The sequence below is a fragment of the Eutrema salsugineum genome, unplaced genomic scaffold (genome assembly GCF_000478725.1).
Source record: "Eutrema salsugineum unplaced genomic scaffold, Eutsalg1_0 scaffold_12, whole genome shotgun sequence".
NCBI classification, from domain to species: domain Eukaryota; kingdom Viridiplantae; phylum Streptophyta; class Magnoliopsida; order Brassicales; family Brassicaceae; genus Eutrema; species Eutrema salsugineum.
The window spans coordinates 4653552-4667094 of record NW_006256895.1 but is presented as its reverse complement, the minus strand read 5'-3'; the positions used below and the strand labels follow the sequence as shown (position 1 = coordinate 4667094).

The following is a 13543-nucleotide window of genomic DNA, read 5'->3' as shown; positions in this document are numbered from 1 at the left end:
CGAGGCGCTCCGACGATTCGTTGGATTCGCTTTTTCATTACGAGCCGAGCCGCATAGATGCCGAGGTGAGAGGTACGACAGAATCCTCCGAGGCGTCTGTTTCACCGAGCCGTTCCAATCGTTCATCTGACGAGGCGTTAAATCATGCAAATCCATCAGATGTCGGCTCTCCGGATGACGAGCCGTCGGTTTCGACGAGCCGTCCCCAGGATCCCGTTCCGGATGAAGACATTAATCCACCGCACTTAAAGCCGAGGAGGAGGCATTTCCCTTTGACCTTTTCGAGGCGAAGCATGAATTGGAACGTCTCATGGCGTCCCGAGGCGCTTCCACATCTGGGCGAGGGCCACAAGTTAAGAGACAAAAACCTGACCCGCCTGGCTCTACGCTTTGCTCCCTTGAGTTGCTTGAGGCGTTGAGGCATCGCTTCGGGATATCCGAGGCGGTGGAGTTCGTCGTTCCAGAGAAGAGCGACCGAACCGACAAGCCTCCAGAGAATCACTTCACTCTGTACGAGGCATTCTTTGAGCTTCGCTTTCTCTGGTTCCCGATCCCCGGAGTGATCCTTGAATATCTCTGGAAACACGGGATCTCGATTGGGAAAATCATGCCGAGGGGATTACGGCTAATGATTGGCATCTTAGTTCGAAGCTTCGAATGCGGACTTGATATCGAGCTGAATCACCTGCTGAACTTGCTGAAAATCAGGAAAGCTCCGAAAGGAAATAGATTCTATATTTCCAACAAGGCGAAGCGACGGATTATAGGCGGTTTTCCCAGCAAGGATCAGTTTTGGACTGAACGCTTCTTCTACGTCTTGGTGAACGAGGCGTCGGTCGGCGAGGATTACGTTCAAAGAACCAAGACCGCTTGGGGACCACTTGGTAGCCGACTCGAAGCTTTGCCTCGGCTCGGAATTGTTTTTTGGTATCCTCTTCCCTTACTGAATTTTTTTTTTTTTTTTGCTTTGTTTTGCAGTTCGGTGCTTTCTTCCCCCCATTCCCGACGACCTCTTTGTTGTTCGAGACTCTTTTTCGGCTCGGAAGGTCAATTGGAGGAAGAATTTCACCCTCGAGAGAGTAGAGAAAGCCCGAGCTATCCTTGCCGGAGTCCCTGTCAGTTCTTCATCTTCCACCTCCTCAAGAGATACACGAGAGAAAATGGTGATAATCGCTCTGAGATATAGGAAGAGGCATGAAGAAGAGGCGGCCGCGAGACGAGCTGCCGAGGCGGCTCAAGCGCAGACCAAGGCGGTTCCAGCACAAACCGAGGCCATCCCTCAACCCGACCCGCCGAGCCGGGAAGGAGACAAAATGGTCCGAGCCGCAGAAGGCAACACTGCCGAGGCGGTCGAGAGAGATGCAGCGCCCGAGGTGGAACCGGGCGAAATTATTCCCGAGGTCTCCGGGGATGATTCGGCGGTGCGGAGCAAAACTCCTTCGAACTCTGCCATTTTAGCCCTCCCGAAGTCGACGAGGCCCCTGACTTCAGTTGTTCAGAAACATGACCCGAGTCGAAAACGTTCGGCTGCTGACAAGGGGAAGGGCGTTGCTGTTCAAAAGGACGTGCCGTCCAAGAAGAGGCGGAAGCCGACGCCTGGGGACCCCGCCGCGTGCAAGTTGGTCGTCGACGACCCCGACGCTTCTGCTGTCATGTTCTCGCGTGTAAATAACGCGAACACGCGTCTTCCTCCTCCGGAGAATCTGAGGAGGCCGAGGTCGTACGGCGCGATTGCAAAGCGCGGTAGCAAGGTACGTTCTATTTGCTTTCCTTTATTTTCGCAAATTTTTATTAAGTGTTTAACGCGAGTTTGTTCTTTGCAGTTTGTCGCGGCCATTAACGACCTGATGGCCGAGTACGAGGCGGACCTATCTAAGGTCAAACGTCGCTTGGATGAGGCTCGAGGCTGGAAGAGGAGAAGATAGTTCTCCGCGCCGACGTTGACAAAGTTTCCGCCTCGGTGATTCGCCTGGAGGAGGCAAGGAGAGCCAAAAGCGCCGAGGTGGCGTTGCTCAAAAGATGTATTGAACTCGTATGTTACTGATGCCTGGATGGCTTTATCCACCTGACAATTGTTACTTCTTTTGCATTTGGTTATGTTATTCTTTTCCGTAGCCGTTTTCTGATTCAGTTGTCTCCGTCAGAATGTTTACGAAAACTATTGGCTTAGAGAAAATTTTCAAGGATGAAAATTGCTGTGTTGAGAATGATTTTGATTGCTTCCTTAGCCGAAATTTTTGAAATTGATAGAAATACGGGCTAAGGGGTGAGTTGTTTTAAGGATCTCGTTTGGATTCTTAATCCTGAGCTGGGAGTTAGTTTTGTGACACGTCTTTTAGGTGATTCTGGAAAAAATTTAAGTGATAATGTCGAGGCAAATTTTTGTTGGCAATGCCGAGCCGTGTTTAACGACGAGGTGTTTTCGCTGTGAATGGTGCCGAGCCCTGTAAACGACGAGGCGTTTTCTCGTTGCATGGTGCCGAGCCGTGTAAACGACGAGGCGTTTTCGCTTTGCATGGTGCCGAGCCGTGTAAACGACGAGGCGTTTTCGCTTTGCATGGTGCCGAGCCGTGAAAACGACGAGGCGTTTTGTTTTGTTAGCCAAGGATGATTTGGTAGTCCCATTGAATCTGACTATGGACCGGTGTTTCCGAGAGAATGAGTATGTTTGTCCGGGTTTTAAGAGTTTACTTCGGTTTTAGAGAAAGCGATGTAGTCTCGACTTATATTCTCGTGTGCGATAGTAAACCGTGGTGACCTGATACGTTTTTGGTCTGATATTTGTATAGCGCGCTTAATTTTTATCCGTAGAGGATGTAACTTGCACCGTCGTCCTAGGAAAGGTGGTAAAATTCCGTTTAGAGAACTTTGTATTTGTTGCCCCGTTGTGGCCAGCAACGAGACGAGGCGTTCGGAGGCTTAATTTGCCGAACTGAAACTGAGGACCAATTAAGGTCCGAGGTGATCAGGTCATGATATCATGCCGAAGTGGTATGATTACTCGCCGAAGTGACGAGTGAAAGAAATTAAAAATCCGGACTTGTTAAAATAAGTTGTTGATTTAGAAGGAATGAGAAACTAGCCGAAGCGATAATGAACGAACTAGAAATCCAAGGTAAACGTGAAAATAAGTAGATGATTCAAAACGAATGAGAATGTGCCGAAGTGGCGATGTTCCTAAGTGAGCAAGCTAGAATTGTAGAGTTAAAGGAGGTATGTGTATACGTACCCACCCCCCCCCTTTTTAAGAGGGGGGACAGCTGAACCCGTCCGAGGAAAGGCTGCCTACGTACCCTTTGCAGGGATCAAGCCGTCCCGTAGTTCATGCTGGCCGTGCTGTAGCTTTAGTGATAATACATCTTTAGATGCATTGCGTTCCATGATCTTGGAATCGCTTTGTCAGCTAGTGTCGCGAGTTTGTAGACTCCTGGACGAACCACTTTTGTGACCTTGTAAGGACCTTCCCAATTTGCTCCGAGCTTGCCTGCGTTCTTTTCGGCAGTGTTTTGGAAGACCTTTGGGAGGACGAGCTCTCCTTCTTTGAACCTTCGACTACGAACGTTTTTGTTGTAGTATCTCGCCGTTGCTTGTTGGTAGTTCTGGATTCGAATTAAGGCTTGGTCGCGCTTTTTGTTGATTAGGTCGAGCTCATCTAGCATCATTAAGTGGTTCAAGCCCTCCTGTCCTGGTAGAACTCTTCGTCGAATACCTGGGAAATCGACCTCGGGGGGAATTATGCACTCCGATCCATAGACCAAAGCGAATGGAGTTTCCCCGGTGGCTCGGCGCGGAGTTGTCCGATGAGACCAAAGGACTCCTTCGAGTTCGTCTGCCCACCGTCCCTTCTTGGCGTCGAGCCTCTTTTTCAGACCGTCGAGGATCGTCTTGTTGGCTGCTTCGGCTTGTCCGTTCCCTTGAGGGTATCTTGGCGTAGATTTGCTGAGGCGAATTTTCCACTTCTCGCAGAAGGCTTCAAAGCGTGTTGAGATGAACTGGGATCCGTTGTCGGTGACTATCTCGTAGGTTACCCCATCTCGGCAGATGATATTTTTCCAGACAAAGTGTTCGACTTGAACATCCTTTATGCTTGCGTAGGAATCGGCTTCGACCCACTTGGAGAAGTAATCCGTGAGGACGAGCAGAAAACGCTTCTGCTTCGAGCGATGTAGAGGTCCGACGATGTCCATCGACCATCTCATGAACGGATAAGGTGACGAAATTGACGTGAGCAACTCGGTAGGTTGATGAATTGTTGGAGCGTGCCGCTGACACTTCTCGCACTTCGCCGTAAATTTCTCGCAGTCATTGACCATCGTGGGCCAGAAGTAGCCGTGCCGTTTTATCTTGATAGCGAGCGACCTTCCGCTGGAATGGTTCCCGCACGCGCCGCTGTGCACCTCTTGCATGATCTTTCTTGCCTCCAGTCCTTCGACGCATGTCATGAGAGGCCCTGAAAATCTCCATTTAAACTCCTCGCCATCGACGAGGACATACCGCGCGGCCTGAGCTTTTATTTTGTGGGCTTCCCATTTGTTGTTTGGCACCTCTCCATCGGCAATATACACTCGGATAGCTCCGAGCCATTCTTTGTCGCAGCCGTACTCCGGCTCGGCCGGTGAAGCATCTTCATCCATAGGAATGGCTTCGTCGTCCTCTAGTTCTTGTTCAGGAGGATTTATCAGCCGAACTCCTTCCACCTCTTCGATGCTAGGACGTTCGATGAATTCGACTGGGATCGTCCGTCGGAGGTCTGGGTCCGAGGTCGAAGCGAGTGCTGCCAAGGCGTCGGCCGAGGTGTTTTCTCCTCGGGGAATGCGCGTGAGTTCGAACTTGTCAAACTTTTGCACCAAGTCTCGGACCACCTTGAGGTAAGCTCCCATTCGTCCATCCTTCGCCTCATATTCTCCGTTGACCTGACATGCTACGAGCTGTGAATCGCAAAAGGTTCTTATCTTTCGAACTCCGATTCCCTGCGCTAGTCGTATGCCGGCGATCAGTGCTTCGTATTCCGCTTTGTTGTTCGAGGCGTGGAAGTTCAGGCGAAAAGACTGCTCCAATATTTCTCCGGTGGGAGAGGTGAGGCGGATTCCTATTCCCAAGCCGTGTTTAGACGACCAGCCGTCGACGTGCAGCGTCCACACTTCGTCTAGAGTCGGCTCGTTTGTTGTTTTTGCGGGAAGTTCAATGAGGAAATCTGCGAGCACCTGTGACTTTGCAGACGACCTGTTCCGATACTCGATGTCTTATTCGCTTAGCTCTATGGCCCACTTGGCGAGCCGACCAGATTGGCTAGGGCTGTGTAGGATCGAGCGCAGCGGAAGCGTAGCGAGCACAATAATCGAATGTGATTGAAAGTATGGGCGCAGTTTGCGAGCCGAGACTACGACGGCTGGGGCGACCTTCTCGATCTGGGGGTAGCGGGTCTCGGCGTCGGTCAGTGTCTGGCTGAAGTAGAAAATGAATTTTTGCTCGGATCGTTCTTCTCTGATAAGCACTCCGCTTACAGCTGTAGCAGACACTGCGATGTAGAGGAAGAGCGGCTCTCCTTCGACTGGTTTTGCTAAGATTGGTGGGCTCGCCAGATAATTCTTCAATTCCTGGAAAGCCGTCTCGCATCGTTCCTCCCACTCAAATTTCTTGTTTCCTCGGAGGGTGTCGTAGAAGGGCAGGCATTTGTCTGTGGAACGGGAAATAAACCTGTTTAGCGCGGCGACCCTTCCTGTGAGCCTTTGCACTTCGCGCTTCGTCCTTGGTGAGGGCATCTCAATTAACGCCTTGATCTGCTTGGGGTTTGCTTCTATGCCTCGGTGAGTTACCAGATAGCCGAGGAATTCTCCCGAGGTGACCGCAAACCTGCACTTCGCGGGGTTTAGTTTCAAGTTGTGCTTGTTCAATTGTTCGAAGCATTCCCATAGATGCGCGACATGGTCTTCCTCCTTGAGTGATTTGACTAACATGTCGTCGATGTATACTTCCATGGTTTTCCGAGCTGAGCCGCGAACATTTTATTGACGAGCCGTTGATACGTTGCTCCTGCGTTCTTGAGCCCGAACGGCATGAATGCCGTTTTTTCCCGATCATCAGGATGCATCAGGATCTGATTGTAGCCGGAGAACGCGTCCATAAATGTTAACAGCCTATTCCCTGCAGTGGCTTCGACGAGCCGGTCGATGTGTGGCAAGGGAAAGCTGTCTTTTGGGCACGCCTTGTTGAGATCGGTGAAATCCACACATACTCGCCACTTGCCGTTCTTCTTCTTCACGACCACCGGATTTGTGAGCCAGTCCGGATATTTGGCCTCGGCGATTGATCCTATTTTGAGTAACCTCTCGACTTCGTCGTTAACTGCTTTAGCTCGTTCAGGACCAAGATTCCTTCTTTTCTGCTTGACTGGCTTAAAGGTCGGATCCACATTCAGCTCGTGACAGGTTACGTCGATGCTTATGCCTGGCATATCTTCTGCTGTCCAGGCAAAAGTGTTGATGTTCTCCTTGAGGAGAGAAAGGAGTTCGCTTCTCAGAGGCTCTTCTAGTTTCGTTCCAATTTCGACGCATCGCTACGGACGCGCCTCGTCTATGCACACCGAGTCCCCTGCGTCGCATACCGGCTCGGCGCGTGTTTCGCGGTTCTCCGCGATCTTTAATTGCTATAAGAGTTTCGAGAGCTCGTTCGCGGGCTCTCGGTCTGTCTTCAATTTTTTGCAGTCTATGTCTGCTCGTGCGTCAGTGACGGGGTTCCTCAGCTTGTGCTCGGCTAGGCAGCACATTCTTGACTCCTTCTGATTCCCCCATATCGTTTTGACACCCGATGGAGTTGGGAATTTGAGACAGAGATGATAGGTGGAGGAGACCGCCCTCATCTCGTTGATCCATGGAGTTCCCATGATCACATTGTAGATTGTTGGGTGATCAATGACGCAGAATTCGACGATCTTAGTGACTCCGCCAGCTACCACAGGAAGCCTGATCGTTCCCATAGTCATCGTTGTTTCTCCTTAAAATCCAGTTAGAGGTTTGGGGATTGCTTCTACCTCGGAGAGATTGATTCCCATTCTTTTGAATATTTCCCTGAAGATGACGTTCACTGAGCTTCCAGTATCGATGAGCACCCTTGCTACGTCATGATCCCTGATCGTTAACTCAATCACCAACGGATCGTTGTGAGGTCGATCGATTCCTGCTGTTTCCTCCTCGGCGAAGGAGATCACTGTGTTTGGAATGTCGGTTAGTTCTGTCCAATTCTCCTTTGCTTCGGCTCGGCGTTGATAGGCTTTGATGGAGGACACAGTATCTTGGTAGTATTGAGATCCACCCATGATCATATTGATCCTTTGCCTCGGCTCAGGTCGCTCTTCAGGTTCGCCTCTCCTATCGCGCTTGGAGTTATCGCCTCGTCGGGGAGGATTCGCGGGTTCTGCTGCGCTGCTCGGCTCAGCTCTTTCTTGTTGTTCGTTAGGGACGAGGTTTTTGAGGTTGACCGCATTTTGGAGCTCTCCCGCTGCCATCTTAGCTGCAAGCTTTGCTCCTAAAGTTTGGGATTGAGCCGTTGAGTGCCCGTAGGTCTGGTGATACTCGCAGAAAGCCTTCTCGTCGTAGTTGGCGGACTTTCTCACCCAAGTGTTGTTTCGCGGCTCTCCTCTTCCGCGTCCGGTGCCTACCCGGTAGTTATGGGCACCTCTGCTTCTAGGTTCATCCGAGCTCTGCGTTGTTGTGTTGTTCGATGGGTTGCCCTTCTTCGCGGGGCGCGGCAAAATTGAGCTTCGGATTGCTGCTTTCGTTGCTTCGTACTGCTCGTCCAAGTTTTTCATTTCCTCCTCGTTTACGACAAAGTCTGATGATCGGTGCAAAGCGTCTTGAATTTTTTGCGGCGTGTTGAGAGCCATCTCCCGTCGGAACTCGGATTTGTACCACAAAGATCGTTTCAGAGCCTCGAGCGCAGCCTTGTCGCTTATCCCTTCTATTTTGGATACAACTGCCTTGAATCTTGCCATGTAATCCCGAAGTGGTTCGTTCGATCCTTGGGATAGTGTCCATAGGTCGGCATCAGATGTTCCTCTGTCCATAAACATCGAGTATTGTTTAAGAAACAAGGCGGAGAGCTGTTGAAAATTGTCGATTGAATTTCGTTCCTGCCTCGAAAACCACTCGAGTGCGGCTCCCTTGAGATGCTCCACGAAGAGCAGGCAGTATCAGGCATCTACTTCGTGCTCTGTGAGTTTAGCGGCGTTCTTTGTGAAGGCTTGTCCCATTATTATCCAAAACGCTGTGATGTGTGCTTTTGGGTCGGTTGTTCCTTCGTAGAACGGGATTCTCACCTTCCCTGGCTCGGGAATCCTGGCCTCCGTGATTCTTGCAGTGAATGGGGTTCTCTGAGTTTCTTCAAGCATTCGGTCGATTTCGGGCGCGGCGCTTGTTGCGTTGTGCACTTGGGATTTCATGGCGCGTATTTCAGCCACTGTCCGAGCCATCGAGGCTCGCAGCTCTTTGAGTTTGAGAGCTTGTGCGTGAGTCATTCCCTTTGATTGGGGGGGGGGTCGCTCCCGCTCCTCTCTCCTCGGCTCGTCTTCGCGCTCTGCCTGCTCAATCCATTGGAGGTTTTCTTCCTCGGTTGGATTTTCGCCGCGGGTCGGATCGGAGACTTTGTCAGTTCGGACGCCGGTTAGTGCCGAGGCGAGCTCTTCTTGACTTATTTGGCGAGCCGAGCCGGTTTGTTGCGGATTCGTGGTTTCGTCGTTCTGCTGGGAGTCTACGTCAATCGCATCGTTCTCTTCCTCGCCGGCTCGTCGCCTTGAGTTCCGGCGGAGTGGAGGCGGCTCGGTCATGTTGACTCGGGTTGCTGCGGGAGTCTGTTCGTCGTGGGGATGAAACATCGGGAGAGCCGAGGGATTTCTTACGCCGCTCCCTGAGGCTTCTGCAGGTGTCGAGAAATCGAAGCGTCTCTGGATTCCATCCATCGGGTTGGGAATTCCGGCTCTCCAAGTTCGGTGTAGTCGCTCAGCCGCCATCGCGTCGAGCCTCTCCGTAATCGCCTCGTTTCTTTTATCCTGTTCGTCGATTTTCTTCATCAACGCAGCCATCATATTTCGCATCTCCTCTTGGGTTTCGATCGTTGCCATCGTTGTGCCCGATGCCGGAGCGTCCTTCTCAGCGCCGTTACCGGTGTTGTTGTTATCATCGTGGGTGTTGTTCGCCATGTTCTTCGGATCTTAAAGTCTTGTCGATATAGAGTAAGAAAGTTTCGATTTCCCACAGTCGGCGCCAAATTGTGTGAGCCAAAACTCGCACAACCAGAAATTTTTCTTGCTGTAAAAGTGTTTACTGTTTATTATATTTGGGACCGTTATGCTAATTTTCAGTAAATCTATTTTTGGATTAAAACAAGTTCAGTCCACGTTATTGACCTTTTCGAATTCAAAAAAAATTAATATAAACATGTTAACCAATAAAATTAATTAAAATTTGTTGCATGACACATTCCCAAATATATACTCCACCGCTTTCTAATTGCTGATGTTTTAGATTCGAAACATTCACCAATTTAAAATGGAGAAAGTATTAACAATACGAGAGAAACTACCACAAGGTTAAGAAAACTACGATTGCCAAATATAATAAACAGTAAACACAACTTAAAGTCTTGTCGATATAAAGGAAAACTAAGGGATCGGAAACTTCTAGGGTTTATCGCCAAGAACAGTAAGATCGAAAAAAGTTTTTCTTGCTGTAAAAGTGTTTAGCTCTTATTACTTAGGGTTGCAAAAGTTACAGAATGAATTGTATACATTGTCTATTTATACTAATTCCCTGAACCGCCTAGCCGAGAATCTCGGGAGAGATTTTCGGAATATTTCCTTATCGCTTCGTGTGTCTCACCGCCTTTGTATTTCGCCTAGGGTTTTTATGGCTTCGTCTCTCAAGGCCTTGGTTCAGCCCATCTAAACTTTTCCACGGCTCAGCCCACTTGCCATTTTAGTCGAGATATGATCTGGTCCACCTCACCGAGGCGCGGCTCGGCCCAAGCATGTTGGAGTGGGGCTCGGCCCATTTCTTACGACACGGCTCGGTCCATCTATCTTTCTTCACGGCTCTCCCTACTGGATTATCTTCACGGCTCTCCCACTTGGTGACCGCGACTCTCCCACTTGTCTTGGTGAGCACGGCTCTCCCACTTGGTGACCACGGCTCTCCCACTTGTCTTGGTGAGCACGGTCGGCTACTTTGTATTTCTTCCATACTTAGTCATTTTGAGATGGTTTTATCTTCTTGGGGTGAAAACCGACCCCAACAAGCTTCCTCTCTTGCTTCGAACTGCTTTTCTGAACACAACATGAGCAAGAATGGACTTTGATACTCAAAGAGTGGTGCTTACTAAGGTAGATGATGAAGTCTCTTATCCTCTTAAGCATCCTCTTGCTGGATTTTGTAGAGTTATATCTGAAGATGCTGATGAGTTCAAAGTCTATGAGATGAAGTATGTGGGGAGTATTGGAACTATAGAAGAAGCTCAACTCCTTGCATCTGTTGAGAAGAAGAAAGAATCCTTAATAAGACCTGATCTTGCGTTTGAAGGGGATTTCTATATTGATGATGAAGCTTGTTTAGTAACAACAAAGGCAACAGTTCAAGCTCCCAAGATAAGAGTTTAACAAGCACCAAACCATTCACTCTTGGGCCTTCTTCTCAAGTCTTAACTCTCACTCCTTGGAAGTTTATTGGTGGGGCTATGGAATACAAGGTTAAAGGAAATGGAAGATCAAGACCATTTACCAAAGTCAGAACTATCCTCACACAAGGGTTCAAGACAAACGATCTGATGGTGTTCAAGAGCTGATGAACAAGGACCTCATTCTTGTATTCATGGACAAGATAAGGAGATCAAAGCTCCTCCTCACCCTTACTGAGAAAATAGTATGAAGAGTCAAACTTAATGACTTCAAACAAAGTGCTCTTGGGAGACACCCCAAGCTTATCCTTGTAAATAAATCTTCCAAATCTTTACTTTTCCATGTTTTAGAATGTTTTAATGTGTTTTGTGAGCTGGTTTCAGGTCTTAAGGAGTCTAAAAAGTGTTTAGGCTCAAGATCCGAATGAAAGGGGGTGAGAAAGCAGCTGGGAGATGAGCTTAAGGCACATAATTATGTGAGGAAGCTATTGTGCGCCATGGCTGTGCGGGATGGCCAAGGAGAGATCCAAGTAGCACACATGTTTGCAATTTGCACCTACATGGCTGTGCGGGTCAGAAAACCAAGATCCAAGTAGCACACATGTTCGCAATTTGCACCTACATGGCTGTGCGAGTCAGAAAACCCCTCAGTTCATGAGGCTGGATCGAGTGTGCGAGATTGGTGTGCGAGACAAAAAAAAAAGGTCCCATCTCGCACTACAACTCGCAAATGGCACTTACATGGCTGTGCGGCTCAGAGTCTTCTGGATCCATGTCGCACAACTGAAGACAGCCAAGGTTTATGTGTGATATAAGCTGTGCAGGTCGGACAATTGATAACTAGAGTTTTCAAGGCTCTAAATGAAGGGTTATCAATCCCATTTTTCACTTTACAGTACAAAGGGTATCAATCCATCATGTGTAGTGATATACTCATATTTTTTCATGTTTAGGATGGCATTTTCGTCCAAATATTGAGTCTCATGCATACATTTAGGTAGTTTTACATATTGTCTTTGCTTTTGTCTTTAGTTAGGAATTGCATTAGGTCCTAGAGATTTTTGCACTTTTGGAGTGTTTACAGGTCATTTGGAGCTAATTGGGAGCAATTGGGACAAAAGCCATGGAGAGACCATCACCTTATGTGCATCAGACTCGGACAAGTGTTATGGAGCCGACGATCCCTCAAATTTATCACCTGAGAAGGAGGACTTGCACCAGGATTCAGCCTCCGGAGTCTTCATCAAGAATCAAGAGGGTCGATTATAGTTTCCAGAAAACTTGAGATCGTCTTATTTAGAGTTGTCAGCTGAAAGTTACGGCAATAAGAAGCAGTGCATGTCTCGGAGCCGATAAAGGACCAAAGCAATGCGCGTCAAAGAACTGGTGGAACGGAGCCTTTTCCGACGTCACCCGAGCTCAATCCCTTCACCAAAATTGCAGCTGAAGGAGCCATCTGGCTCATGGAGTTGACCGATCAAGGTTTGGACCAGCGAACAGGGAGTTATGAAGGATTTGGTGCAAGCAGTTTGCATTCATATCGAGAAGAATACCGACAAGAATTTGGTCGATATGACCTTGATCCCTTGACGGTTTTTCTTGGATTTTGGGAGCTCAAAATCCGAAAATATGTCGAGTGCTACACCAACACAATTCTGGCCGGTATTGGCCCCCTGAAGACCTTCATTACTCTGCACCAAGGAGCTACACCGAGTGAAACCTGCTTGGTGTTGAACTTCAGAGATTTCTTAACACCACACCGAGCTCCTGCACCGACTGAAATCAGGTCGATACTACCTTATTTCAGCACGTGTTTTAGGGCTTTGTTGGGCCAATACCTTATTTGTTCTGGGTTGGCCCATCAAGAAAACCCTACCTATATATATTCTTTAGGAAATATCTGTTGGATAAGTTTTATTCTCTTTGTTTCTTGGCCTCTTTTGTGTAAAAACGAGTTTGATCAAGAGATATCTAGCAGATTTAGTCATCTTAAAGCTATTTCTTATCATTTGTTCATCTCATCTTTACTTCTAATTGATAGACAAGACTTTTTATGGTCTCAGGGCTATCAATCCCCTTGTCAATGTAGCACAAAGAGGTTTATCAATCCAAATGTGGTGTTAGACACTAAGCTATATGTTCAAGTTCTTAATTCAAGCAAACAAGAATAGGTTTTGATTAATCTAGAGACAACTATAAACATAAACAGGTTTAAAGACAAATGACAATGACAAATGATGTGAATATGATATGATGGAGGCATGAGATTCTAGACATGATAGTTGGTTAGGGTGCCTTGGTGTTAAACTAGAAATGCTAATGACAATGATGAGACATGATTCAAATGATTAAGAACTCTAATCTAGGTTAATCCTCTCATGAAGGTATTAACCCCTATACTAATCCATTTTCAAACCAAATTCCCATTTGTGAAACATGAATCAATATGCATTAACAAACAGCTCTTAATGATCATTCAAGCATTTAACAAATCATTCCCATGATGAAAAATTACTTAAACCTCTAACACAACTCTTTCAGGAATTTCATCAAACACTTTTGGTGCATGAAATTCCCAGAATCTAGATCTCAAGTGATTATCAAGGATCTAGCATAGAGAACAGCTGTTTAGAGAGATGAATCAATGAATCTAGCCCTAAGCACTCCTAATCTAACACTTTAGCACCCTAACCTACACATCTAGAACCTCATTAAGGTGACTACTCACTAATCATACTAATCTCTCTTAAACTTTTGCAAGTTGAGTAGATTAGCATGATTAATGATGAGAAATGGAGATGGAGATGATAGATTCAAAAGAAAACAGCTTTAAACACCCAGATCTCCTTAAACTCTCTTGATTAAACACTCAAATAAAGAT

At 47.7% G+C, this 13543-nt stretch overlaps 3 protein-coding genes across 3 annotated transcripts; 1 reads left to right on the top strand and 2 right to left on the bottom strand.

Annotated features, from left to right (window-relative positions):
• Window positions 1-310: 310 nt before the first annotated feature.
• Window positions 311-1925, top strand: LOC112089126 (uncharacterized protein At3g60930, chloroplastic-like). Its single transcript, XM_024160102.1, has 3 exons — window positions 311-884; window positions 979-1751; window positions 1824-1925. The coding sequence occupies exons 1-3, from the start codon at window positions 311-313 to the stop codon at window positions 1923-1925; spliced, it is 1449 nt and encodes a 482-aa protein (XP_024015870.1).
• A 1419-nt stretch (window positions 1926-3344) lies between these two features.
• LOC112089125 lies at window positions 3345-6454 on the bottom strand. Its single transcript, XM_024160101.1, has 4 exons — window positions 5973-6454; window positions 5269-5853; window positions 4545-5223; window positions 3345-3860 (listed from the first exon to the last, which is right to left on the bottom strand). Exons 1-4 carry the CDS (start codon window positions 6452-6454, stop codon window positions 3345-3347), a joined length of 2262 nt encoding a protein of 753 aa, XP_024015869.1.
• Window positions 6455-6994: 540 nt separating this feature from the next.
• LOC112089124 lies at window positions 6995-7882 on the bottom strand. The gene is made up of 2 exons (XM_024160100.1): window positions 7363-7882; window positions 6995-7269 (listed from the first exon to the last, which is right to left on the bottom strand). The coding sequence occupies exons 1-2, from the start codon at window positions 7880-7882 to the stop codon at window positions 6995-6997; spliced, it is 795 nt and encodes a 264-aa protein (XP_024015868.1).
• Window positions 7883-13543: the final 5661 nt, after the last annotated feature.